The sequence below is a fragment of the Rhineura floridana genome, chromosome 18, assembly GCF_030035675.1.
Source record: "Rhineura floridana isolate rRhiFlo1 chromosome 18, rRhiFlo1.hap2, whole genome shotgun sequence".
Classification (NCBI taxonomy): domain Eukaryota; kingdom Metazoa; phylum Chordata; class Lepidosauria; order Squamata; family Rhineuridae; genus Rhineura; species Rhineura floridana.
In genome coordinates this window covers 27,785,334-27,810,450 of record NC_084497.1, presented here as the reverse complement: position 1 = coordinate 27,810,450, position 25,117 = coordinate 27,785,334, and the positions used below count along the sequence as shown (strand labels likewise).

Genomic DNA, 25,117 nt, shown 5'->3' with positions numbered 1-25,117 from the left:
CGGTTTTCATTTGGAAGAGGGAGGGTGAGCGCGTAAACGGAGCAGCCGCGCTCGACTGCTCATTCTCGAACCCCTCCCCCCTACGCATCGCGGCAGCTCCACCCAGGCTCTTCTCGGGATGGGTTTTCCTCCCTCCGTCCCTCCACTATCTGTATCAGGGATCCCCAAACTGCGGCCCGCGAAGGCTTCATGCAACGTCTGCGGATTTGCCGCTGAAGATGAGACACCAGCCGCGTTGAATATTCATATTATTTTTTAATTGCTTATTTTATTTCTTGTATAATATTTTTGTATTATATTGTATATATATTTTTACATTATTGCATTGCTGTTTGAATTCTATGGGACTTCAGTTGCTGCAACAGGCAGGAAAAAAAATTCAGTGGTCCACCGAGACCCTGAGACTTGCAAGACCACTTGAAACCGACCACTTAATGATTATTTCCCTCTGCCTGTTGTAGCAATTGCAATGACATCTGTGTTAGATCAGGAAGGGGGGCCCTCCAGATGCTAATGAATGCTGGCTGGGACTGATGGGAGTTGGGTGTTTTTTTTAATCAATCTTTATTAATTTTACTCCATTGTTAAAAACCATCATACATCATCAAAACATTATATATAAATCATACAGCATTAACAAACTTAGGTACTCAAAAATAATTTAAAATAAACTCATATTGACTGGTGTTACAGTGGAATTCAACTTTGAAAGCCACAGTATTTTCATTTACAATTTTCATTTACAATTTTCATTACACTGCTTATCCTGCTTAGGGTTATTCTATGCCTTTTCTTTCTGGGCATGGGATAAACCAGAAAAGAAAAGAGTAAAGACCCACTTAAAGAAATCATATCCCTTTATATGCTGGCAAACGAACTTGATTGTGTTCTTCCTTGTTCGCGTATTGTACAAAATCAGACCAAGTCAAAATAAACGTATCACTTTTGCTTTGACCTCTAGAGACTCTGAGTTTTTGTGTTAGTTTTATCTTATACTTAGTTTTAGCTTATACCAATATTCTGTGTTAGCTCCAGATAGGCCTTTCCAAAAGCATGCCACTGTGGAACATGTTGCATGGACTAAATGTGTATAACCAATCCTTTATTTTCATCAGACAACTCCCATCAACCCCAGCCAGCTTAGCCTGTGGCCAAGGATGATGGGAAGTGTAGTCCAACAACATCTGGGGACCCCAAGCTGAAGAACAGTGGACTACAACTCCCATCAGCCCCAGCCAGAATGGACGCTGTAATCCAAATAAACAAATAAATAACTGGGGTTGTTGGGAGTCGCAATCCAAAACATCTGGAGGGCACCAAGCTCAGGGGTGGAGAGGTGGTGGTCTAGGTCACATCACATAGTAAGGCCTCGGAAGTTGGGCTCGCTGCAGGGGGGTAGCGCCACTTGCTGGTTCAGCAGCTTTTCGAGGACGTTGAGCTCAGCGTCACGCTTCTCAATGTCATCGGAAGGGGTCCAGGACATGTCGTGCTGCAGTTTGAAGGCACCGAGGAACTCGCTTGGGCAGCTGGCCCCCCATTCCTAAGAAAGGCGGGGGTGAAAGAGAAGAGGGGGAAAAAACCACACGTATCAACTGCCCCGTAATGCCTGGAGAAACGGCTGCTCTGCATTCTCGATGGCACATCAAATCTATCAAAAGTGGCATGCAAACCAGATGCCCTGTCACTGAGTGAACATTTTCTTCAACCCTGGCTCCCCAGATGTGGTCAGACGTCAAGTCCTGTCATCCCTAAACATCGGCCAAGCTGGCGGGATATGATGAGAGTTGGAGTCCAATAACATCTGGGGCTGCAAAGTTGAAGGACCCCCAAAGGCAGAGATCCCTTCCCATCATCTGATCTTTCTACCCAGAGATGCCAGGGATTGAACCCAGGATGTTCTGCAAGAAAAGTAACGTCCTCTACCATTTACTTACAGCAGGGTGGCAAGCCGCTGACACATGGGCCAATCCTGGCCTGCTGGGGGGATCCAATTTGGCCCACAAGGCCATTTCCCCAAAACACGGCCACCTATCAATCCGCTGATGGTTGGGGTTCAATCCTGCTAGGTGCTGCAGAGGGGGCGCTGGCAAGACAGGCCCCTGAAGAGAGAGGAGGGTTGAAGCCTCCACTCATCCGCTGGGGAGCAGACAGCTCGATCCTGATAGATGCCGCTTGGCCAGCATATTTCCTGCGGGGAATGCGGCAGCAAAGCGGACCGTTCCCCCACCCCCGCAACCCAACTCTGACAGGTAGGCAAGACCGCCCACCTATCAGTCACCAGACTGGAAGGTGGCTGGTCCCGCACATGTGTCAAAGTTGGCCTTGGTTTCCGAGGGGTCGGGAGAGATAAAGATCTGGCCCACTGGGCCAAAAACACTTCCACACCCCCTGTTGTGTGGGTTTGTTATGGCAAGCATTTTGCTAAAAAAGCAGGACACTTTCTCAAATACCGGAGCGACCCTTCCCTTTCCTTTCAAGAGAGAACTACTCGGTACCTTAAGGGAAAGCATGGAGAAATAGCGCTGGCCACTTTCCCGTCTGTACAGGTAGTAGACGCTGCCTGGCTTTTTCACAAAGTTGCAGGTGACGTGGTGCAGATCAGCGTCTCTGTTAGCTTCCTCCAAAACCTAAAACATCAGAGAGAGAGAGAGAGAGAGATAAACTCTCTCCTTCCCCCCTGGATGGAAATTTATATCAGGGAGGGCTGCATTCCCTTCCTGGAAGCCTTCCAGGGGCCACATAGCAGGAGAGGTTTTGTTTGTACTCCTTAAGTCCAGGAGAAAATCTCTCTGGCATGTGCTGTTTTAGAATTGCACAGGGTCTTGATAATGGAATACCCCTTTACCTTCCGGGCTTGTTCCTGCAAGTATCGGATTTGTTCTGCTATGACGGTCAGCCTGTTGCAGGCATTTGCTCGGATGAAATCATCGGCCTGTAGAAAAGAAAAGAATTAGTATACTTTAAAAAAAAAAAAAGAGAGATTTTGGGGGCTCCCTATAAACATCAAAAGATCAACATTTTAACATACCAAAACACCCAACAGCTAATTCTCAGTAAGGTGGTAGATCTGTGTCTGGGCTACATCACTTCAGACTGCAGATGACTGAAGACACCCAGACACGTAAAGCTAGACATCAGGGAGAAGAGAAGAATGCCCGATATTTGGGTTTTTCCACATGTATGGATTTTTCTTTTTGACTAGAAAACATTATGTGCTTCCCCTCACCACCACTCGCAGCCTGAAGAGCTACAGCCTAGGCACAGGTTTACCATTTTAGCAAGGACTAAGATCTTGAGACTAACTGATCCCATATGCAGGTTCGGTTTGCATTTCCTGAAATGTTACAAGTCAAAACGAAGGAAGAGCGGAAGCATCTAACCCAGCCTTTCCCAACCAGCATGCCTCCAGATGTTGTTGGACCACAACTCCCATCTTTCCTGACCATTAGCAATGCTGGCTGAGGCTGATGGGAGTTGTGCTCCAACAACATCAGGAGGCACACTGGTTGGGAAAGGCCGATCTAACCAGCAACCCACATAATGAATATTATACCACTTCCAGGGTTTTTTTGGGGGTAGGGGGGTTATATATTTCAATAGCCTCTCCACATCGAGGAGGAGTACACAATAGCCGCCAAAGGCCACCCAGTAACTTTGCACCTGAGCAGACGGCTGTATTTGATGCTTTGTGCGCACCCAATGCATGCATGGAGCAATGCAAGTTTCCAGACTAGGGCGACTGCCCTATTTTTTCTTAAACCGAGTTTTTGGCTTGGGGGAGGAGGGATGGTACCCTTTGGAACTGGCAGGGCAGAATGAAGGGAGACCAACGGTAGATGGGGCCAGAGCCAATGATCAGGGTAGCCAGACGTAATTACTAATTCTAATTCCACCCACCCACACAATCCTCCTTCCTGAGTTCTACAAGGGAAACACTGAGACGAAGGCTGACAGCCAATGCCATTCCCTGGGCTGCCTGCAAGCAAGCAGGCAGGCAGGCAGGCAGGCAGGGGCTGGTAGAGTAGACTGAGAGTTGGTGGGGCATTCCCCCTAACAGGACTGCCCCCACCGGGGGCGTTGTGGGGTGGGTGGGGTTGGCCCACTTGAAAGGCATCCCTATTTTTGTTTGTGCTTTAAGGCGCAATCCTAACCACACAGACCTGGGAGTTAGCCCCACTGAATCCAGGAAGGTAGGGCAATTTTTGGAGCTGGCGAACTTGGCTCCATTAACTTCAATGAGTGAGAGGGATCCAACTCTGAACCTTCTCCACGGAAACCAAGGGCTTATCCACACTATGCATTTAGAGCATACTTGGGGAGGGGGGGACGGGGAGCACTCTTCACACGCCAGAAGCGCTCAGGCAACAAGGCACTCTGCACGCGCCCAGAGGCACCCTTGCTCACCTTCTCCACTTGCTCTGCCAGAGCCACCAAGTCCGAAGGGCGCGCTTTCCGCGCGGCGGGCGCTAACTGGAAGCCCTCGCGGCAGCTCTGCTCCATCAATGCCGCCCCCTGAGCAGAGGCAACCGGAGACCCCGCCGCAACACCGGCTTCACTCGCCGCCATTCCGAGAGTGAATAGGCTCTGCCCCCTCGGCCTCCCATTGGCCTCTGTGCTCCTTACGTCGAAACCGGAGGCGAGGCTTCCAGGATAGAACTGGGTGGGCGGAGCCGGCAGTCGGCCGACGGAGGAAGGCGCAGGCGTCGCCGAAGGGGCGGAGTCTCAGGAGAACCGAGGGGGTGTGGCTGTCTTCGGTAGGCGCGGGCCTGCGGGGAGAGGGGGCGGAGCTCCTGGGCGCAGGGCATAGACTAGCTAAAAGAAAGGACAGCCACCACTAGGCTGATGACTTATTATTACGGGTAACAGTAGGACTTTTTGTCTCTCCCCCCTCCTTCCTCAAGGGAAATTCATAATTTTGTGGTCGCTTTGATTAAGCAACAGGGGTCAACCCACACACAGAACACATGCAAAAAGATACCACGCAAGATATAAGTCCCTGCTCTTTCTGATCCAGGACTTGTTAAGAGTGAGGCATTTAAAAGATCACAGTCCTTTACATGTTTGCTCGGAAGTAAGGATGTAGTCGTCCAGGGTCTCGGGGGGTCTTAGACCCCATATGTTTTTGAAAGAAGGGTCCTATGTCTCCAGCATCCTACAAGTCAATCAGCACGAAAGGGTGCTAGCCACTGAGAAGAGTCTTCTCAGTAGCTAACACACTCCTCTTCCGTGCTGATATAAATAAATAAATAAATAAATAAATAAATAATAAAAACATGGGGACCCCCTAACCTAACAGAAAGCCAGGGCGAGGGCTAGCCTAAAATTTTCCTAGCCCACCTACATTTCCCCCCCCCAAAAATAAATTTATTTCAGGGAAAATAAAGCGCCCCTACTTTTTTTAGTGCCCCTTCCCCCGAACTTTTAGCTGCTAATACATCTTGCGCATCTCCGGAGCAGGCAGAGTTTGCGCCGCCGACGTGGCCATGATGCTCTAAGGCAAAGGAAGGAGCCTCTACGATGGAGGCGTGGTTACTTTCCTACCGGGGCGGGGCCAGCATCTTTGCCTCCCTGCCCGCCCGCGACACGGTACGCCCCTTCGCGGCTAGCTACCGAGCGACGATGGCGGTGGCCCGGGGGCTGTTCCTTCGGCTCTTGCTGGTGCTGCTTTCCCTCGCTGCCGTCGGGGCCGAGGCGGACCCTTCCTGGGCGCCGGCGGACGAGCTGCTGGCGGCGGGCGCGGAGTCCTACGCGCGGGGGGACTGGCGCGCCGTCATCTTGCACATGGAACGGGCGCTGCGGGCGCGGGAGGCGCACGGGGCGCGCCTCGTCCACTGCCGCCAGCGCTGCGCCGCTAACTGCACCGCCGACGGCGCCTGGCCTCGCTCGACGGAGCAGGAGGAGCAGCCGCCTCCCGCCGTCGGAGAGCGGCGCCCGCTGGACGATCTCCGCTTCTTCGGGCAGCTCCTCCGCCGCGCCGCTTGTCTCCGCCGGTGCCTCCCCGACGGCGTCTCCCGCTACCAGCTGGGCGAGGAGACGGAGCTGGAGTTCCAGAAGCGGAGCCCTTACAACTATCTGCAAGTGGCTTATTTCAAGGTATAGGGCTGGGGGAAATCTTCATATGGATCGGGACCCTACGCGGAGTAAATGTGGGGTGGGATGGGGAGAGGGTGCTGTGTTCTAAGAATGGTAATAATGACCCGCCCTCGCCCCAGAAGGAGCCCAGGGTGGGAGACAAAACTAGCTTTTAAAATTACCCTAGATGCTAGCTTTACTCAGAGTAGACCCATTGAAACTTTTTTTAAAAGTTTTAAAAGTCGTTTTGTTTTAATGTAAGAAGGCTAGGACTGGTGAGGGCAGCTATGAGAGAACTGGAAAAGGTCCACAAATGCAAAGATATATCACTGAACACCAAAGTCAGGATCATTCAGACCATGGTATTCCCGATCTCTGTGTATGGATGTGAAAGTTGGACAGTGAAAAAGGCGGATAAGAGAAAAATCAACTCATTTGAAATGTGGTGCTGGAGGAGAGCTTTGTGCATACTGTGGACTGCGAAAAAGACAAATAACTGGGTGTTAAAACAAATTAAACCAGAACTGTCACTGGAAGCTAAAATGATGAAACTGAAGTTATCATACTTTGGACACATAATGAGAAGACATGATTCACTAGGAAAGACAAGAATGCTGGGAAAACCAGAAGGGAATAGAAGAGGAGGACTGCCGAACCAGAGATGGCTTGATTCCATAAAGGAAGCCACAGACCTGAACTTACAAGATCTGAATGGGGTGGTTCATGACAGATGCTTTTGGAGGTCGCTGATTCATAGGGTCACCATAAGTTGTAGTCGACTTGAAGGCACATAACAACAACAACAAACTCTGAGTAGAACTGGCATTGGAAACATTCTGGTGTGGGTGGGTGTCCTTTTCAAGTGGATCGGGACCCTTCAGGGAGTAAATGGGGGGGCAAACCAAAAGAATTACAAATTGCGCGAGCCATGGCATTGAAAACAAAACCTCCCCAGTTCAGAGCAGTATACCATTTCTTAACACTGGGAATGAATAAGGATGGCAGTCTCCACTAGGCCTGTGAGTGTCCCAGAGGCATGTGGCTGTGCATTGCTGGAGACACAACACTGGGCTGGAAGATGGACATAGGCATGAAAGCCAGCATGGTGTAGTAAGTAGAGTGTTGGACTAGGACCTGGGAGACCAGGGTTCAAATCCCCACTCAGCCATGAAGCTTGCTGGGTGACCTTGAGCCAGTCTCAATCTCTCAGCTTAGCCTACCTCACAGGGTTGTTATGAGGATAAAATGGAGAGGGAGGAGAACCATGCATACCACCTGGAGCTCCTTGCAGGAAAGGTGGGATATAAATATAATAATATGTGATCAGATCCAGCAATGAATCTTTCTTTCAGTGGAGCCCCAAATGTTTTTCTTCTTTTCTGTTAAGGCTGAATAATTAGGAGAGATGAAAATGAAATTGGCCACTAATCACAGTGTCTCTGGAGAGCCAGGAAATAGCTTGATCAGTAGCCCTTGGGGTTGTATCTTGGAGTTGCCTGGTAGATCTGGATCATTCAGACTGGTCATGCTTACCTAGGCACATGCCTGCGCCTGGCGCATTGACACAATCTGATGGTGCCACATGCAGAAAATGGCGAACCAGATGCGCAGCCACATCCTGCGGGGGTCTCTCCAGTGCCCTGCCCTTGCCACTACAAAGGCGATGTGGTCCTCTGTCAGTGCTGTGGTGGCAACCTCCACAAAGGAAAGGGGAAGGATAATGCCTTTTTTAAACAAATCTATGGTGCAACTGCACTTTAAATACTGTGTGCAAGTTTTTTCGCCTCACCTCAAAAAAGGGTATCGTGGAGCTGGAAAAGGTTCCGAAAAGGGCAACTGAAAAGATGGAGCAACTCCTTTATGGGAAGGTTACAACATTTGGAGCTTTTTTACTTGAGAGGAAAGGCAAGTGCGGGGCGCATGATTGAGGTGTATAAAATTATGCACAGTGCAGAGAAAGTGGGCAGGACATTTTTTCTCCCTCTGCAATAATACTAGGACCTGCGGCCATCCTGTGTAAGCCGGATGTTGGAAGATTCAGGACAGGCCAAAGGAAGGGGCTTTTCATACAGCGCATACTTCCTGTGGACTTGCCCCCCACAAGAGGGAGCGATGGCCACCAGCGTGGATGACTTCAAAAGAGGAACAGACACATTCAGGGAGGATAAGGCTACTAGCCATGATGGCTGTGTGCTACCTCCGGCATTGGATGTAGTGTGCCTCTGAATACCACTCGCTGGGGATCACAGGTGGGGAGAGTGCTGTGGCACTCAGGACCTGGTTGTGGGCTTCCCACTTGAGGTGTCAGGTTGGCCACTGTGAAAACAGGAGGTTGGTCCAGATGGGCCTTTGGCCTGATCTAGGTTCATAGAGCAATGCTGTTGGTGCATCACTTCTCCATCTAGGATAGAGGAACAAAAAACCTCTTCTCTGAGATAGTGCACTCGGCCTTTCTCATGCACCCGTTGCTGGGTCAGTTGCAATGCAATTAATCTCATGAGTCCCCCAACCACCCCTTCCGAACTTTGCCCCAGGCCTGAAATCCTGGCCCTTCTGTTGGAAGTAAGAAGCTGGTATAGTACAGTGGGGAGGAGAGCCTGGCTGGGAGTCCAGAGTCTATGAGTTCAAATCCCCGCTCATGTCTCCTGGGCGTCAAGGGCCAGCTAAAGATCACCTCACAGGGAGTGGCTCAGGGGTGACGTGCCCTGCCACCTGTGCAGCTGTGGGCAAGCTGCATAGTCCCAAGGAGCCCAGTTGCCCCCCAGCTGGCAGTTGCGGACAAGGAAGGGGCTGGCTTGTGCAGCTGCGGCAAGCTGAGCAGGCCCTAGCCAGCTGGGGAGGACTAGTCTCGGAGGGAGGCAATGGTAAACCCCCTCTGAATACCGCTTACCATGAACACCCTATGCATAGGGTCGCCATAAGTCGGGATTGACTTGAAGGCAGTCCATTTCCATTTTCTGTTGGCGGTTAGACTGACCTAGACCAGAGAATCTGCCCCTGGGTTGTTCCAGATTTCCTGCTGGCATGATCAGAAAATCTGGGAACGTTTGGGGCTTATATAAGAAGCAGTGCTGGAGGAGGCCTGGATCTGAGTAAGCGTCGCAGAAGGGGACAAAAGGGGGCTGATGAATGTGCTGTGGGGATCCAGTGCCCATTTTTGCAGAAAGCGCTGTGCCTTTCCTCTTGTTTCCAGTTCTGCAAAGCTGAGCCGGCCGTCTCCCTGATCCACTTTCATCCTCCATCCATTTTTTTTCCTGTGTCTGCCACATGTTTGCTCCAGCCACTTAGAAAGCATTGCCCCCCCCCATTCCCCTGCGGCTAGAAGCTCAGCCCTTCCCCTCCACCTTCCTTCCTTAGGAGGGGCTTTGTGCCACGTACTTGGAGGGGCCATGCTGTTGAAGAAGGAAAAGGGGGAGAAAACTCCACTGCTGTCTCGGGTTTCAGAGCCGATCTGAAAATGGGGAGCCCAGGAAGGAAATGTGGAAAGAGACAGGCTGTCTCCCACCCACCCCATGCCTGCTCATCCACTCCTCCACGGCTGGTTCCTAAGCTCTGCTCGTTCCTAAAGGCCAAAACGTTCACTCCTTCGTCTTCTGGCTACTTCGACATCTGACAGGGTGACTGATGTGCCCCGGTTGGTTGCTCTGCATTCACCCGGATGCATTTGCAGGCTGTTTCTCTTCCCATTAAATTTTATTTATATACCACTTCATGCTTGAAAAAAAGCCTCCAAGCAGTTTACAGTGTTGGGGGGGGGGAATCAAACCAAATTACACATTTAAAACAATACAAAACATTTAAAAGAAACCATCTTAAACATTAACATCTCAACATTAACAATAAACATCGTAAGAACCAAATTACACATTTAAGACAACACAAAACTTTTTTTAAAAAAAATCTTAAACCTAAAATGACTAACATAATAAATCATAATCACTACTAACAGATTGAAACACAAATATACCAGGAAAACAAAACAACCCCACCCACCAAACACACGAGTGTGTGTGTACAAGTCGCATCATGACTCCCATGTCTGCTGCTACCTCCCCAACTTATGCTCTTACCAAAAGGTGGGGTGACACTACAGACTCCCCACCCCTGGCGCTCCCTCCTCTCACCCACAATCGTTCCACCCCCACACAACACCCATAACAACAGGTGGTAGTGCCATCCTTGAGGATAATGCACAGACTGATTTTCAGTAGCACAAGTTGTATGTCCATGGATGGGGATTTGAAGATGCATCATGTTGAACCCATCCAGCGACTATACTTTTCGTCCCCGTCAGTAAGCATACCCCTCCAGCTGTCCTCCTCATTGTGCATTCATGATTATTTGGGCTCACTATGGTATTGGGATGGTTATATGCCGTCCCACTTTTGGTGCTATTTGTGCCTGCAAAAGTTTCATGGATCATGCTACTAGCCCACCAAGCACAGTATCCTGGTCTCTCAGTGGCCCACCAGGTGCCTGTTGCGGGAAGCCTGCAAGCACGGCCTGAGTGCAAGCGCACTCTCTCCTCCTGTGGTTTCTAGCAACTGGAATTCAGAGCCCTGGGCTCCTTCGGGAGAAAGGGTGGGCTACAAATCCTAATAATAATAATAAACCATGGAGGGAGAGCATAGCCGTTGTGGCTGGTAGCCATTGTTAGCCTTATTCCCCAATGGATTTGTCTGATTCTCTTTTAAAGCCATCCAAGTTGGTTGCCATTACTGCTTCCCATTGCCAAGTGTGTGTGCCAGGTTGGGGCAGGGAGGCGTTTGAGTTCATCTGATGCAGCCACATCGCTTTTATATTTTCCCATCGGTCCTCAGATCCACAAGCTCGACAAAGCGGTGGCAGCGGCCCACACTTTCTTTGCAGCCAATCCCGACCACGTGGAGATGCGGCAGAACCTGGAGTACTACCAGATGATGGCCGGCGTCAAAGACTCGGACTTCGTGGACTTGGAGGCCAAGCCGCACATGGTGAGGACGCAGCTGGCTGGCGCCCACCACCAGTGCCCCTCCCCGATTCTCTCCATCACCAGGACTGAGTCCAGATTCTGCCTGTGAGTCTGGACTCGCACCCTAACATGGTGCAGAATGCAGCCTCGACTGCAGGAATTGCACGTTGTGAGCCACAAACCTGGTCTCCAAGTTGGTCTTTCCACGGTGGCGGGGGGGGGTAGGCTTTGAAGTGGAGAATTGGCAGGCAGGTGTCAAAAAGTTCAACCCTGCCCTGGAGGTGGTGGAGGAGAAGCAGAATGGACACACACAACACACACACACACAAGCTCACATCGCCAGCATCCTTGAGGAGCATTCAAACGTTGTCATTCCAACCACAGGACTGTAGTTCACACACCGCTTGCCTGGATTCCTGGTTGGAAACTCCCCATCGCCTCCAGGGTCACAGGAGTAAGGGCTACCGTCAAAGTGCCTTCCTGGGTCTACTCAGGAGGAAGCACATGTAAGCACCTGTCTGGATCTGGGTCTTACTGAAAGCCCCAAAGGGGCGGAGCCTCCAACATCTATATTGGGGATTGCCAACCCCTGGCATGAGTGTCAGGTTGGCGGCCCTTGTGTGGGTTTTTGTTTTTTAAATAGCAGACCATTCTTTCACCCATAGAGGGGTTCTTCTGAATGTTTGTGTTTGTGTGGGGTGAAAGAGAGGGAGATATTTGGGCAGAGAGAAAGGGAGAGAGGTACATGTGGTCTGTTGGGGGGGGTCCATGAGAGAGAGAGAGAGAGAGAGAGAGAGAGAGAGAGAGAGAGAGAGAAGGAGAGATATTGTATATGTGTATATTTTAACGGTCCCCATTAAGAACTCCTGGCAGAACAACCCAGGGGAGGATAAGGCGCTTCCAACACATGCCTCCCTTTATATCAGGTGTGGGGAACCTTTGGCCCTTCAGATGTTGTTGGACTACAATTCCCACCACCTGTGGCCATTGGCTGTTCCTGCTGGGGCTGATGGGAGTTGTAGTTCAGCGACATCTGGAGGGCCAAAGGTGCCCCATGTCTCCTTTATAGTCTCCTCTTGCCTCTAAATACAAATGCGAGCTCTTACTTTTTTAACTTCTTTTGCAGCAAGAATTCCGCCTGGGTGTGAGCTACTACACGGAGGAAAAGCCGCAGGCAGCCATCTTGCACCTGGAGAAGGCACTGGAAAGCTACTGGGTCGCCAGCACCGAGTGCCGAGCCCTTTGCGAGGGGGCGTACGATTACGAGGGCTACAACTATCTGGAGTACAACGCCGACCTTTTCCAAGCTATCATTGGTGAGCGCCGCATGTTGTAGGTGGGATTTGGTGTTGTCTGCATCCTGTGAACGGGAGAAAGGAATCTCCGACAACCGGCACAGCCAGTGGTCACATGGTCGATTTGTTGTTGGACTGCCCCACTTAAGAGCATAAGAACTGCCCAGCTGAATTGCCCCTTTGAAGCTCATTTGCGGGCTCGGGTTTGGAAAAATTGGATCCAAACCACACCTGCAGATGGGCAAAGTGGGGCTTGCTGTCAGCAATGATGAGCAAGCCCTGCTTGCAAATGGACAATTAAAGTGAGCTGAAAGTCAGCTCCTGGTTGTTCCTTTGGAGCCATGGCCTTACCTGTCCCACGCCTGAAGTCGCATACGATCTGGCAAACTCTTTGTCCTTTTTTTCACCAGATCACTACACGCAAGTGTTGAGCTGCAAGCAAGTCTGTGCCACAGAGCTCGCTTCTCAAGCTGGCCATGAAAAGCCCATCGAAGAGTTCCTCCCATCTCATTTCAACTACCTTCAGTTTGCCTACTACAACAGTAAGTTGTGGCCAAATGTACAGGTACTATTCTTATTTGCGCGGGGGGGGGGAGAGAAACTAGCTTCCTCTCTCCTTTTCATTGATTTACTTTGGATCCTTGCCTCCCCCCCAAAATTGCTGCAGATGCCCATCTATGTCACATGCATAAATGCATCATATTGCATACAGTAAATATTATTGCTTTATATGCCTCTTGGTGCAGAACTAAACTTCTGAACAGTTCACAAGAATAAAAACCAATTACACAAACATTAAAATACAAACTTCGACAATTAAAATGATGCAGTAAAAATAATCCCATTAAAACAGCACCTCAACTAAAACAGGAGAATCAGATCAAGAGATCAAGGAGAAATGCCGGTGTAGACAGGAGCATGTTCAAAAGCCAGTAGAATGCCAGTAGAGGTGTGGGCTTCTGTTATGGAAACAAACAACTACTGTAAGCAAATAACTAAATATATTTGAAGCATATACATAAATGCATCATGCATGCATTATGGTACAGAATAAATATTTGCGTATTATCCAACTCCTCACAGTAAACCCAGTGAAATGAATGGACCTAAGTTAATCATGTAGATTTACTTCAATGGGTCTGTTCTGTTGGGTAGTATCTAATGTTCCTCCTGCTCCAGAGTAGACCTACTGACGTGACTACAAACAGATGTAAGGAAATAAATTATGTACCGTTTTTATAAAACAATTTAGTACAGTGGTTTTTGCAGCTGTTACCAGCAGGTGGTGCCATTTTCTTTCCGCCTCTCCCAGAAACAAAGAACTTGTGTTTTTTTCTGGAGCTCTTAGGAGATAGTTTCAGTTCCGCAGTTCTTCTCCGTGCTGAAGCACTTGGCAATGCTTGATGTATGTTAACCTGGTAAATAAAATAAAAGGATTAGTGGCCAGAGTGGTTTAACAATCAGCCCCTCTTCCTAGAGCATTCTGGGAGTTGGAGCTCTGTGAGGGGAATAACGGTCTCCTAGCAACTCTCAGCACCCTTCCCAAACTACCCTTCCCAGGATTCTTTGGGGGAAGCCGTGGCTGTTTAATGTGGAATAAATGTCTGGTGTGGATGTGGCCAAAATCATGTGTGGTGTGGAAAGAGGAAAAAAACCTTTTCATATAATATTAGAACTTGGGGATATCCCAAGTTTTAATGGTTTCTGATGATTTAATATTCTGATTGAATTGCAGTTGTGTGTTTTAATTATGTATGTGTTTCATAATTGATTTTATAGTTGTAAACAGCTTTGAATCCATTTTGGCTTATTATTATAATAATAATAACAACAACAACAATAACAATGTTCACGGAGGAGAAGGCTATGAATGGCTACTAGCCACAGTTGATATGTTCCATCTCCATTGTCAGAAAAGCAGTATGAGTCTGAATAATACCAGTTGCTGGGAATTACAAACGAGGAGAGTTGCCGTTGTGCTCAGGTCCTGTTTGGGGGCTTCCCATTGGAGCACCAGGTTGGCCACTGTGAGAACAGGATATAGGACTAGGTGGGTCCCCTTGGTTCATCTAGCAGGCCCTTCTTATGTTTTTATGCATTCATGCCAGCTCTCCACTTTTCCAGGCGGCAACTATGAGAAGGCCATTGAGTGTGCACAAACCTATTTGCTGTTCTTCCCTAATGATGAAGTGATGAATCAGAACTTGGCTTACTACACAGCTGTGCTGGGGGAGAACCTCGCCAAGCCCATACATCCCAGAAAGGTGAGTGTCCCGGGGGTAGAATTTTAGAAGGCGTCTTCAGCTTTCCACAGTCTCTGGCAAAGATGTTTTAACAGTCTTTTAAAGCTGAGACCTGTTTAACTGGAGAACGTCAGGGACTGATCCTATTGGGTCCTCCCGCCTGCAAAGAAGGTGCTCTTCCAACTGAGCTGTGAGCCACAGCTTGCGACAGCCACACAAGTGTTGTTCCAAATCCCACTGTTATCGTTAACTGCATCGTTCTAACCCAGGGGCAGGGATGCAAAGATCTGTCCATTTTAGTTCTCTCAGCTTCTCACTTTTCCCGTCTTAAATTCCGTTCTGCACATTTCTGCAGCAATCTGCAATTTAAAAAAAAAAAATCCTCATGAAAATTCTCCAGAATTTTAATGCAAATTTCTCCTGATGAACACATTTTGACTACTGTACACATTTCTGCAAGCAATTTCTCATGATGTAATGTATATTTTCACTCGTATATTCATTGTTACGCACGCTTTCCCCTAACCTATGCATTTTTGTAAATGCTCGGCCGGCAAACTGCATTGCAAAATTCGGTTAAGTGCAAATTTCGAAAGATGGCTGTGCTTTGGACCTCATATTGTTTCGGAAAGTGCAAATTTGATAGATTCACCTTGAAATGAGAACTGCATTGAATTTCTCACCCATCCCTACCCAGGGGTAGGATCATAGAAACACAGAATAGCATAGTTGGAAGGGGCCTATAAGGCCATTGAGTCTAACCCCCCTGCTCGCTGCCAGAATCCAGCTTCAAGCATACAAGTAAGGAACCTGTGGCCTTCCAGACGTTGCAGGACTGCAGCACCCATTGTCCCTGCTGTATGGGATTGATGGCCGTTGAAGCCTAACAGCATTGGGAAGCCTAGGGCTTTGCCACCCCTGACGTCGGCCTCCGTGACATAGTGCGTCAAGCCTCGCATCATGCTCACTTTGGTGGGAAGCGGTGACAGATCCCTCTATCCGTTCCCACCAAAGTGAGCATGATGATGGAGTACGAGTCGCATCATTCCCAGCCATCAGCCATGACGGCTGCTGGGGCTTGCTGGGAGTTGGAGTCCAACATCTGAAGGCCCACAGGTTTTCCCAGCTAATCGAGGAATCAGTTTGTCTGCTCTGACCTCTGGCCTCTTCCCACCGTGCTTTGCCCACTCAGGAAGTCCACTTGTATCAGCGGCGCAGCCTTCTGGAGAAGGAGCACCTGTATTTTGCCTACGACGTCTTTGGGATCCCGTTTGTGGACCCGGTAAGCAGAGACCCCTGGCCCCTTGCCAGGAATTCACACACAGGGATCCTTTGCCCTTTTTAAGGAACGATGGGCAAGGCCTGGGTGAGGCCTGGATGTGGCAAAGGAAAAGTTGAGCTGTGGAACTCCTTGCCACAAGGGAAACCCCTAGGGTTGTATGCAATGCTAGTCCTACTCAGAGTAGGCCTATTGACATCAAGGGACTTAATTAACATAGGTTCGCTAACTTCAATTGGCCTACTCTGAGTAAAATCTAGGTGGATACAGCCCATAATAAAGCAACTACAATCAACACATTAAGCCAGAATATGCCTTTCTTTCGGAGCACCTGCCTTAGCTCATCCCAATTCCCCCTGCTTTCCTGCTTTTAAGGACACGTGGACCCCTGAGGAAGTGATTCCGAAGAGGCTCCGGGAGAAGCAGAAGTGAGCCCCCTTTTGAATCTCATTGTTTTGTATCTGCATCGCCCCTGCTTTTTCTTCCTGAGTTCCTTTTCCAACTTTCGGGAGTTTGGGGGGCCTGCATGTCTGGCTAAAGTCGGTTCTCTGGGGGCCTTGCACAGGTAGCAGACGATTTCAGGTCAAGACTGAAACAACTGTTGGTCAGGTGAGATTTCGCTTCAGGGCAACCTTTCCGCAGGCCCTGGTTAAATAAATAACAATAATAAAATTTTATTTGTGAGTCGCCTATCTGGCCGAATAAACGGCCACTCTAGGCGACGTACAATATCATGATAAAATACAATATAACCAGAAATATAATTCCTTGGGGCTACGCCGCACATGGAAGAGAATGTGTAAGTCGAGGAGATTGGCCAAGCCCTTAGGACGAGGGGCAAGAACCTCAAGTCCAGAGGCCAAATGCGGTCCTCCAGCCCTCTCTATCAGGTCCTCAGGTCTGTCCTGTGGCCCCACCTCCATGCCCCTGAGCAGCCCTGCTGTGAATGTTTCTGCCTGGCTAGAAGGTGTCCTCGAACTCAGATCACGCCTCTTCATTGCCTGGGCGGAGGCTGGAGAGGGGAGCGCGAGTGGGTGTGCAAACTAGCCTACTGTGCAAAAGTAAAATGTGTCTTTGTTACTCCGCCCACATTTGCCTTTGGCCCCACCCACCTTGGCAGCTGGCTGCCCGTGGGAATGTAGCCCTCAGGCTAAACAAAGGTCCTTGCCCCTCTCTTAGACTGCCTTTTCTTTTGCCCTTCTTAACCATTTTCTCATTATGCTCTTCCATCACTTCCCGCAAACTCTCGCTTACTTATCTCCCCGACAGCCACAGACTGGACTCCCTGCTCTCCTGGCATCTTGCCTGCAACATTCATTCATAGGAATGCAGGAAGCTGCCTTATACCAAGTCAGACCGTTGGTCCACCTAGCTCAGTAGCATCTACACTGACTGGCAGCAGCTGTCCTAGGTTTCAGGCAGATGTATGTCCCAGCCCTACCTAGAGATGCCGATACCTTTTGTCAGAGATTGTTCAGACACACAGGAGTGTGTGTGTTGTGTGTAGCGGGGGGGGCTTCCAAGCGTCAGAGTGACGTCTCACTCATCTCTTGGCTGAGCAAGGTTTCAAATCCGCCTCTGTCCCATGTTCTCACTCTACTTGTGGTTCTTCCGGTGGATGAAAACTCGCTGCCTCTGCGTCCTCTGCAGGGCGGAGCGTGAGACGGCAGCCCGCATCTCGGAGGAGATTGGCAACCTCATGAAGGAGATCGAGACGCTGGTGGTGGAGAAGACGAAAGAGTCCACGGATATGAGCAAGCTGGTGCGGGAAGGTGAGAAGGGGTCTGAAGGGGTCTTACTCGGGCATAGGGGATTCCAGCTTGCTGACTATTGGCCCTGCTGGCTAGGGCGGGTGGGAGATGGGGCCCAACCACATCTGGAGGAGATAAAAGGTTTACCACCTTTGATATGCATATTCCCCTTCTACTTGAGGTCACTTAATACAGGGATGGAGAATCTGTGCCCCTCCCCCAGGTGTTGCTGAACTCCAGTTCCCATCAGCCCCAGCCAGCCTGGCCAGTGGACAGGGATGATGGGAGTTGTAGCAGCTTCTGGAGGGCATCAGATTGGCTGCTCCTGCGTTAAGCCAGCCAGCCAGATCTCTGGATGCTTCCGTAAGCACAGACTATCATCCAGTAGCTGACGCTGGGGCACCAGCCTGATAGCCTCTCCTAGGGCAAAGCTGCAATGTTTTGTTTTGTTTATTTAATGTATATCCTGCCCTTCCTCCCAGGAGGAGCCGTGGGTGGCAAACAACAACGCTAAAAGCACTTTAAGCCACGTTAAAAAAACACACATTAAAACATCTTTTAAAAAAACAACTTTAAAAGCATCTTAAAAAGCAATTCCAGCACAGTCACAGACTGGTATCGTAATGCTGTCGTAATGTCATGTCTGGACTGCTGCAAGATGTTGTATGTGGGGCTGCCCTTGAAGATGGCTTCTTTTTTTAATTTTAAGAAAGAAGGGGCAGAGGCTTAAAGACGTGGAGATCCAGTGTGATGCAGCAGTTAGAGTGTCAGAGTGGGACCCGGGAGACAAGGGTTCAAATCCTCACTTCTGTTTTGACCTTTAAATACCTGCTGAAAAACTTTCTGTGCCACCAGGCTTCTGCAAGCAATTAAGAAGATGCCTTTTTGCAATAGTCGACCTTTGTTTTTATTGTATTTTTAATGGTTCTTACTGTATTTTTTTTATAGGGCTCCTGCCAGGAAGAAGGGTGGGATATAAATCAAATAATAAATAAATATTGTTTATTGTAAACCACTTTGGTTTTCTTGACTGAAATACCGGCATACAAATGTATTGATAAATATAAATAAATTGGTTGTCCCTTTGTCTGTCCATCCCCTGCCCGCCCCCACACAAACAGGAGGCCCCTTGGTCTACGACGGGCTCAGCGTCACCATGAACTCCAAGCTGCTGAACGGCTCCCAGCGCGTGGTGGTTGACGGCGTTCTCTCCGAGGAAGAGTGTACAGCCCTGCAGAGTCTAACCAACGTAAGTGGCTGACCACCTCTCTTCAAGGTCTTGGTTTTAAGTGCGTGAACCTCGCGGGGACTGATTTGCCAGATGCTCCACTGAGCTGCGCCCACTCCTCCAGCTGATCCCGGAATCCTCAACCCGTGCGGCATGACTATGGACTCAGGAGGAAGATGCGACTTATGCCACATCCACATCATACATTCAAAGCACATGGCTTCCTCCAAAGAATCCTGGGAACTGTAGTTGACCCCTCACAGAGCTACAATTCCTTGCACCTGTAACAAACTACAGTTCCCAGGATTCTTTTTGGGGGGAGTCACATGTTTTAAATGTATGGTGTGGATGTGACCTTTACGTCCCAGTTCAAATGTAAGATGTTTTCCTATTATGAGAATGTGCTACAGACCTACAACACCCTCCTTGCTTGTGAGGGAAGGAAATTTTATTGTATTAATTTGTTTCTCCCAGGTTCTTACCGAAAAAGACTTGCAGAGTGGCTTACAGGCTGATTTTTTTAATTTTTATTAAGGAAGACCTAAAAGGCACAACATGAAAGAGAAAAAGAGATGCGGAGGGTGACAGGGAAAAAGCAAAGGAGGATCAGAAAGACGCAACATTAAAAGAGAAAGATGGGGAGGGAGAAGAAAGAGAGGGGGAAAAGCAAACTTAGGCACTAGTTTTTAAAGTTTTCTTCTAACAACCAGCATACGTTCACTGTTGGGAACAAACCAGTTTCCCATCACGCTCCTGATGTGGGAAACTGGTCTGCCCAAGCCGCAACTTAGGATTGGTACACCATGGGCTTGAACAAGTTGCAGTTTCTCAAAGTTGGGCACACCAGGAAACTGGTCTTACTGCACATGGAGGGGAGCGCCCAAAGATCCCTGCGCCAAACTTTCAAGCTTATGATTAAACTGGGGCATAAAGTTCTATAGGGTCGTAGGAAGCGGCTGTATACTGAGCCAGACCGTCGGTCCATCTAGCTCAGTATTGTCCACACTGACTGGCAGCAGCTCACCATGGTTTCGGGCAAGGGGTCTCTCTCAGCCCTACCTGGAGATGCTGTGGTCTTGGGACTTTCTACGTGCAAAGCAAGAGGCTCCAGCCACTGATGTATGGGCTGCCTTTGTTTGGAGGCGAAAGGCAAGGAATTGCTCAACCCTGTATGCAAGTACGGCTGTCGTACTTGTCCGCGTGCAACTAAGTAAAGGGTTAGGCATGTCCGCTGGCTTGAGAGGTCTCTCAGAATCATAGACTAGTAGAGTTGGAAGGGGCCTATAAGGCCATCAAGTCCAACCCCCTGCTCAATGCAGGAATCCAAATCAAAGCATTCCCGACAGATGGCTGTCCAGCTGCCTCTTGAATGCCTCCAGTGTCGGAGAGCCCACTACCTCTCTAGGTCATTGGTTCCATTGTCATACGGCTCTAACAGTGAGGAAGTTTTTCCTGATGTCCAGTCGAAACCTGGCTTCCTGTAACTTGAGCCCATTATTCCGTGTCCTGCACTCTGGGACGATGGAGAAGAGATCCCGACCCTCCTCTGTGTGACAACCTTTCATATACTTGAAGAGTGCTATCCTATCTCCCCTCAGTCTTCTCTTCTCCTGCTCGAGTTCCCCATCCTTCACCCGCAAACGAAACAAGGGCTGGAATGCACAATTTTTATATACCTTCTCCCTGATGCCTCCACAGGCAGCTGCTTCTGCCGGGGATGGCTATCGTGGGAAAACCTCCCCACACACACCTGCAGAGACCTTCTACGGCGTGACCGTCTATAAAGCACTCAAGGTAAGCCTCGGGAAGCCGAGGCCAGGCTTCTGGGAGGTCGGGGAATCCAGGCACATGGATGTCAGGGAAGGAGGGTGCAGGTGTCACCGTTGTCGCTGCAGCGATGCACTTTGAAGACCAGTTTCCCAAACGGGAGCAGAGACGAGGCGGGGGGAGCCTTAGTCTGTGTGTGGGGGAGGAAGGGGAGCGCTTGGTGGTGTGGCCATCTTCCCTACGTGCTTTTTGCCTCTGCAGCTGGGACAGGAAGGCAAAGTGCCCATGCACAGTGCATACCTCTATTACAACGTGACGGAGAAGGTCCGGCGGGTGATGGAGTCGTATTTCCGCCTGGATGCTCCCCTGCACTTCTCCTACTCGCATCTGGTGTGCCGCACCGCTATCGAAGGCAAGTGGGACGCCGCTGCAGAGTGTGATTGTGGAGGTGTGGCAAGGTAGCTGCAGCTATACAACGTCCTAAATGCTGCCTGTCTCCTGTGTAGATAAGCAGGAAGACCGGGCGGATCCTAGCCATCCCGTGCACGTGGACAACTGCATCCTTAATGCTGAGGCTTTGGTGTGTGTCAAGGAGCCGCCAGCGTACACATTTCGGGACTACAGGTGATGCCTGTGGGGAAAATGCTGGGGGGGGGGGGAGAGACTCTCTTTATCACCGGCAACTGCCTCTCAAGGTGTGGGGCAGACCCTGTGGCCCTCTGGGTATTGCTGGACTACAATTCCCATCCGGCTTGGCCAGCACAGCCAAAGATCAGGGAAGACGGGAGTTGTAGTCCAGCCGTGTCTGGAAGGCCGCAGGCTTCTCACCCCAGAGTGCCGACAAGATCCTCCTGGTGGCCCAGGATTTATTATTTTTTTAAGGGAGGGGTGGGGAACTTCTTTTCTGGCAGTGGGCTGGGTCAGAGTCAGCAATGGATGGAGTTGGCAGGACTGCAGAGCTCCCTCCCTCATTTCTCTCACTGCCACCCCGTCTCTCTCTCTCTCTCTACCCCACCGCAGCCCCCAGAGCCGGGGCCAGGCATGCCGGGGCCCTTGGGCCCCAGCCTGCCCTAGGCCCCGGCACACGCCCCACCTGCCTACCCACCTTTCCTTGGGTGAATTCTGCCCACGCTGCGCACGCATGCCTACCATCAACAAAGATGGCGGCTAAGGTTTCCCTAAGGGGCTGATGCCTCCGCTGCCATCTTGGTCGATGGTACGCATGCGTGCTACGCGCATGTATCCCTGCCACCAACCAAGATGGCGGCAGGGCATCAGCTCCTTAGGGAAACCTTAGCCGCCATCTTCCTTGATGGCAGGCTTGCACCCACAGTGCACCCAATATTTACATCAAGGGAGAGGTAGGTGGGGCATGCAGGCCGACATTGAGTGCATGCACAGCAGCAGGGGAGTGCCTGAGAGCTCCCTCTTGCAATCCACAGCAGGATCAGGAGCTGATGCTCCTACTTAGGGAGCGCTACCCACCCACCCACCCTAAGTAGGGGCCCGTCGGCCAGGGCCCATCCTGGCCGTCCTCTGGAGCCAGCCCTGGCCACCCTGACTCATGTCACGCCAACTGTGTCTCCTCCATGATTTTTAAAGTGTATATCCCACTTGTTTCCACCAGGCAGACTCAAAGCAGTTCCCAAGCCCTCAAATTTCATGTCCTGCAACACTCCAAATTAAAGTCCAGGAGTCGCCCGTTTGGAGCCTGTGGATGTAGCGGTGCCCTTGAGGTCTTTCCCTGGGGCTGACAAAGCCTCTGAGCTGCCACCGCCATTCACCGCCCCCTTGACCACGAGCTGGTGAGGGTGGTTACCTTTTTCTTCCCTGAAAAGCACACTGAGCTGAAAGCAGGAAGTTGGAAGAGGTACGCTCTTTCCCACTTCCTCCTTCACCTCTGTGCCCTTTTCAAGGCTCAGATGAACTCTGCTGGACGTGATGAGAGCAGGTGGCACAAAATGAGCCCGGAGAAGGTTAGTTCACAAGTTTCTCTGCTCCACTCAGAAGGGCTTTAAAACAAACAAGCTGTCATCTCCCCCCCCCTTTGAATTCCAGTGCCATTCTCTATCTAAACGGTGATTTTGAAGGAGGCGCCTTTTACTTTACGGAACTGGATGCCACGACGGTGACTGTGAGTCGGATGTTTCTCTTTGTATTCGCTGCTTAAGAGGGTGTGTGTCTGCGTCTTTGGGGGGGGGGAGAACCTTCACCAAGGTAATATTTGCGGAATTCTGCCGTCTGTGTTTAATTCTGCAACGGAGCAGACTCCGTGCTGCATTCTGCAATCTGTGTGTCCGTTCTCCACATGAGCAGATTTTTTTCTGTCTCTTCCCCTTGAGACGCTGAGAGCACATAGTGGCTATACAGAGCCACCTTTGCCAACCTGGTGCCCCCCAGATTCTTGGACTGTAGCTCCCAGTGGCCCCACCCAGTAAAGCAGCTGACCAATGCACCATCCCACTTGGAATGGTCCTCTGATCCCCTATGTTTGTTTCCAGGCGGAGGTCCAGCCCCAGTGTGGCCGGGCTGTAGGCTTCTCCTCTGGCTCTGAAAACCCCCATGGGGTGAAAGCCGTCACCAAAGGCCAACGCTGCGCCATCGCTTTGTGGTTCACCTTGGACCCCCGCCATGGCGAACGGGTATGTGCCACAGCTGCGCTCTCTCTCTCTCTCTCTCTCTCTCTCTCATGCACATATGTGCTCTGTCACTTGCTCTCTCGTCTGGATATGCTGATGTGGAGAAGTGGAAACCCTGTTTCCTTCTGTGCCTTCACATGCGCAGACATAGTGAGTTGTGTCTCACTAAGTCCTACTCACAGTAGATCCTTTGCAGTGAATGGATCTGAGTTAGTCATGTCCATTCATTTCAGTGGGTTGTCTCCAGCGTTATTACTCCTGCTCAGGTTTTTTGTTGCTATGTGCCTTCAAGTCGACTACGACTTATGGCTACCCTATGAATCAGTGACCTCCAACAGCATCTGTGATGAACTACCCTGTTCAGATCTTGTAAGTTCAGGTCTGTGGCTTCCTTGATGGAATCAATCCATCTCTTGTTTGGCCTTCCTCTTTTTCTACTCCCTTCTGTTAGAACATACCCAACTGAAATATCATTGGTGCTGCCCAAATGCACACAGATAAATGAGGAATAATTCACTAATAGGCAAAAAAACTTGCAGTTTAAGGAAGTACCTATGTTGTTATGTGCCTTCAAGTCGATTATGACTTATGGCGACCCTGTGAATCAGCGACCTCCAATAGCATCTGTCATGAACCACCCTGTTCAGATCTTGTAAGTTCAGGTCTGTGGCTTCCTTGATGGAATCAAGCCATCTCTTGTTTGGCCTTCCTCTTTTTCTACTCCCTGCTGTTTTCCCCAGCATTATTGTCTTTATTATTGCTGGAGAAACGCTAATAAAAAGGGCTGAGCCTCTTGTACCAATCGCAAGGGCCTGATGCACGCACACCCGGTCACCTCCAAATAACCAGCTCTCTCCTCTCCCCTTCTGCAGGAGAGAGTCCAGGCCGATGACCTGGTCCGGATGCTCTTCAGCACGGAGGAAGCAGAGTTGCCTCCGGACCAGGCACCCGTGACGGAGAAACCCACACCAGCCCCCACGAAAGAGCCCGAACGAGATGCTGCCGTAGGGAAAGATGAGCTGTAACTGACCCCCGCCCTAATACACACGCACACACACCCCACGGCGGCTAACAAGAGTCTCTGATGGACAACAGGCAGAGCTCTCCTGGTGCTGAGCAACGTGGCAGACTGCCAGCCTGTGGATTGGGGCCTTTGTCCGACATGCAAACAAAACTGATCGCAGCCACTCCTGAGTGCCAGGGACTATAGCACGTCCTAGGTAGAGTTGCTGTGGCCTGACGGGACTTATTTTGGGGAGGGGGTGGGCCTTCCTGTTGCCACCTCTCTCTCCCTTTCTTATGTTCTGCTTCTCAGAGGCAGGACACACCACTGACTTTGGTTCTTTTAAAAAAAACCAAAAATATCAGCTCTGTTGCCTTGACTAGGCCCAGAGGCCCTCCTAGAGGTATTCCAGCTCAGCTTGAGTCACTTCCCAAACCGGAGAGCCAGTTTGGGGTATGGGGGAAAGCTCAGGTTCTGGAAGACTTGCGTTCAAATCCCCACTCAGCCAAGACATTTACCAGGCGACCGTGGGCCGGTCACCCTCTCTCTCAATCTAACCTACCTCACAGGGTTGTTGTGAGGATCGCTGGGGGTATACCTGACGTGCACTGCCCTGAGATTTGTGGAGGAAGGGTAGGATGAAAATGTACCAAATAAAATGAGATGGATACCACTTTCCTGCCCTTGAACAACTAAGTGCCTCGCAGAGGCAATTGCTAAAGAAAATATTTCCTCCTTTTAATATATATATATATGTAGAGAGAGAGATAACACACACATGTGCAGAGAGAAAGAGATACAGTACTTTTTATATATATATATATATATACACAACACACTTTTTTCAAATGAATGTGCACACACACTTTTCAACTGAATATGATGTGAA

At 50.0% G+C, this 25,117-nt stretch overlaps 2 protein-coding genes across 6 annotated transcripts; one reads left to right on the top strand and one right to left on the bottom strand.

Moving 5' to 3' along the window:
* Positions 1-248: 248 nt before the first annotated feature.
* On the bottom strand, positions 249-5,231 carry C18H1orf50 (chromosome 18 C1orf50 homolog). Its single transcript, XM_061601824.1, has 4 exons — positions 4,405-5,231; positions 2,846-2,932; positions 2,496-2,627; positions 249-1,540 (listed from the first exon to the last, which is right to left on the bottom strand). Exons 1-4 carry the CDS (start codon positions 4,564-4,566, stop codon positions 1,355-1,357), a joined length of 567 nt encoding a protein of 188 aa, XP_061457808.1. The 5' UTR covers positions 4,567-5,231; the 3' UTR covers positions 249-1,354.
* A 271-nt stretch (positions 5,232-5,502) lies between these two features.
* On the top strand, positions 5,503-24,893 carry P3H1 (prolyl 3-hydroxylase 1). 5 transcript variants are annotated; one of them, XM_061601817.1, is made up of 15 exons: positions 5,503-6,093; positions 10,893-11,045; positions 12,150-12,339; positions 12,729-12,860; positions 14,443-14,582; positions 15,754-15,843; positions 16,216-16,268; positions 17,491-17,612; positions 18,713-18,840; positions 20,518-20,613; positions 20,848-20,998; positions 21,093-21,210; positions 22,645-22,720; positions 23,088-23,228; positions 24,098-24,893. In XM_061601817.1, the coding sequence occupies exons 1-15, from the start codon at positions 5,518-5,520 to the stop codon at positions 24,248-24,250; spliced, it is 2,319 nt and encodes a 772-aa protein (XP_061457801.1). In that variant the 5' UTR covers positions 5,503-5,517; the 3' UTR covers positions 24,251-24,893. The 5 variants fall into 5 exon arrangements, with proteins under 5 accessions (XP_061457801.1, XP_061457800.1, XP_061457804.1 ...); XM_061601816.1 differs by having other exon boundaries at positions 12,729-12,883; positions 14,427-14,582; XM_061601820.1 differs by lacking the exon at positions 10,893-11,045 and having other exon boundaries at positions 12,729-12,883; positions 14,427-14,582.
* Positions 24,894-25,117: the final 224 nt, after the last annotated feature.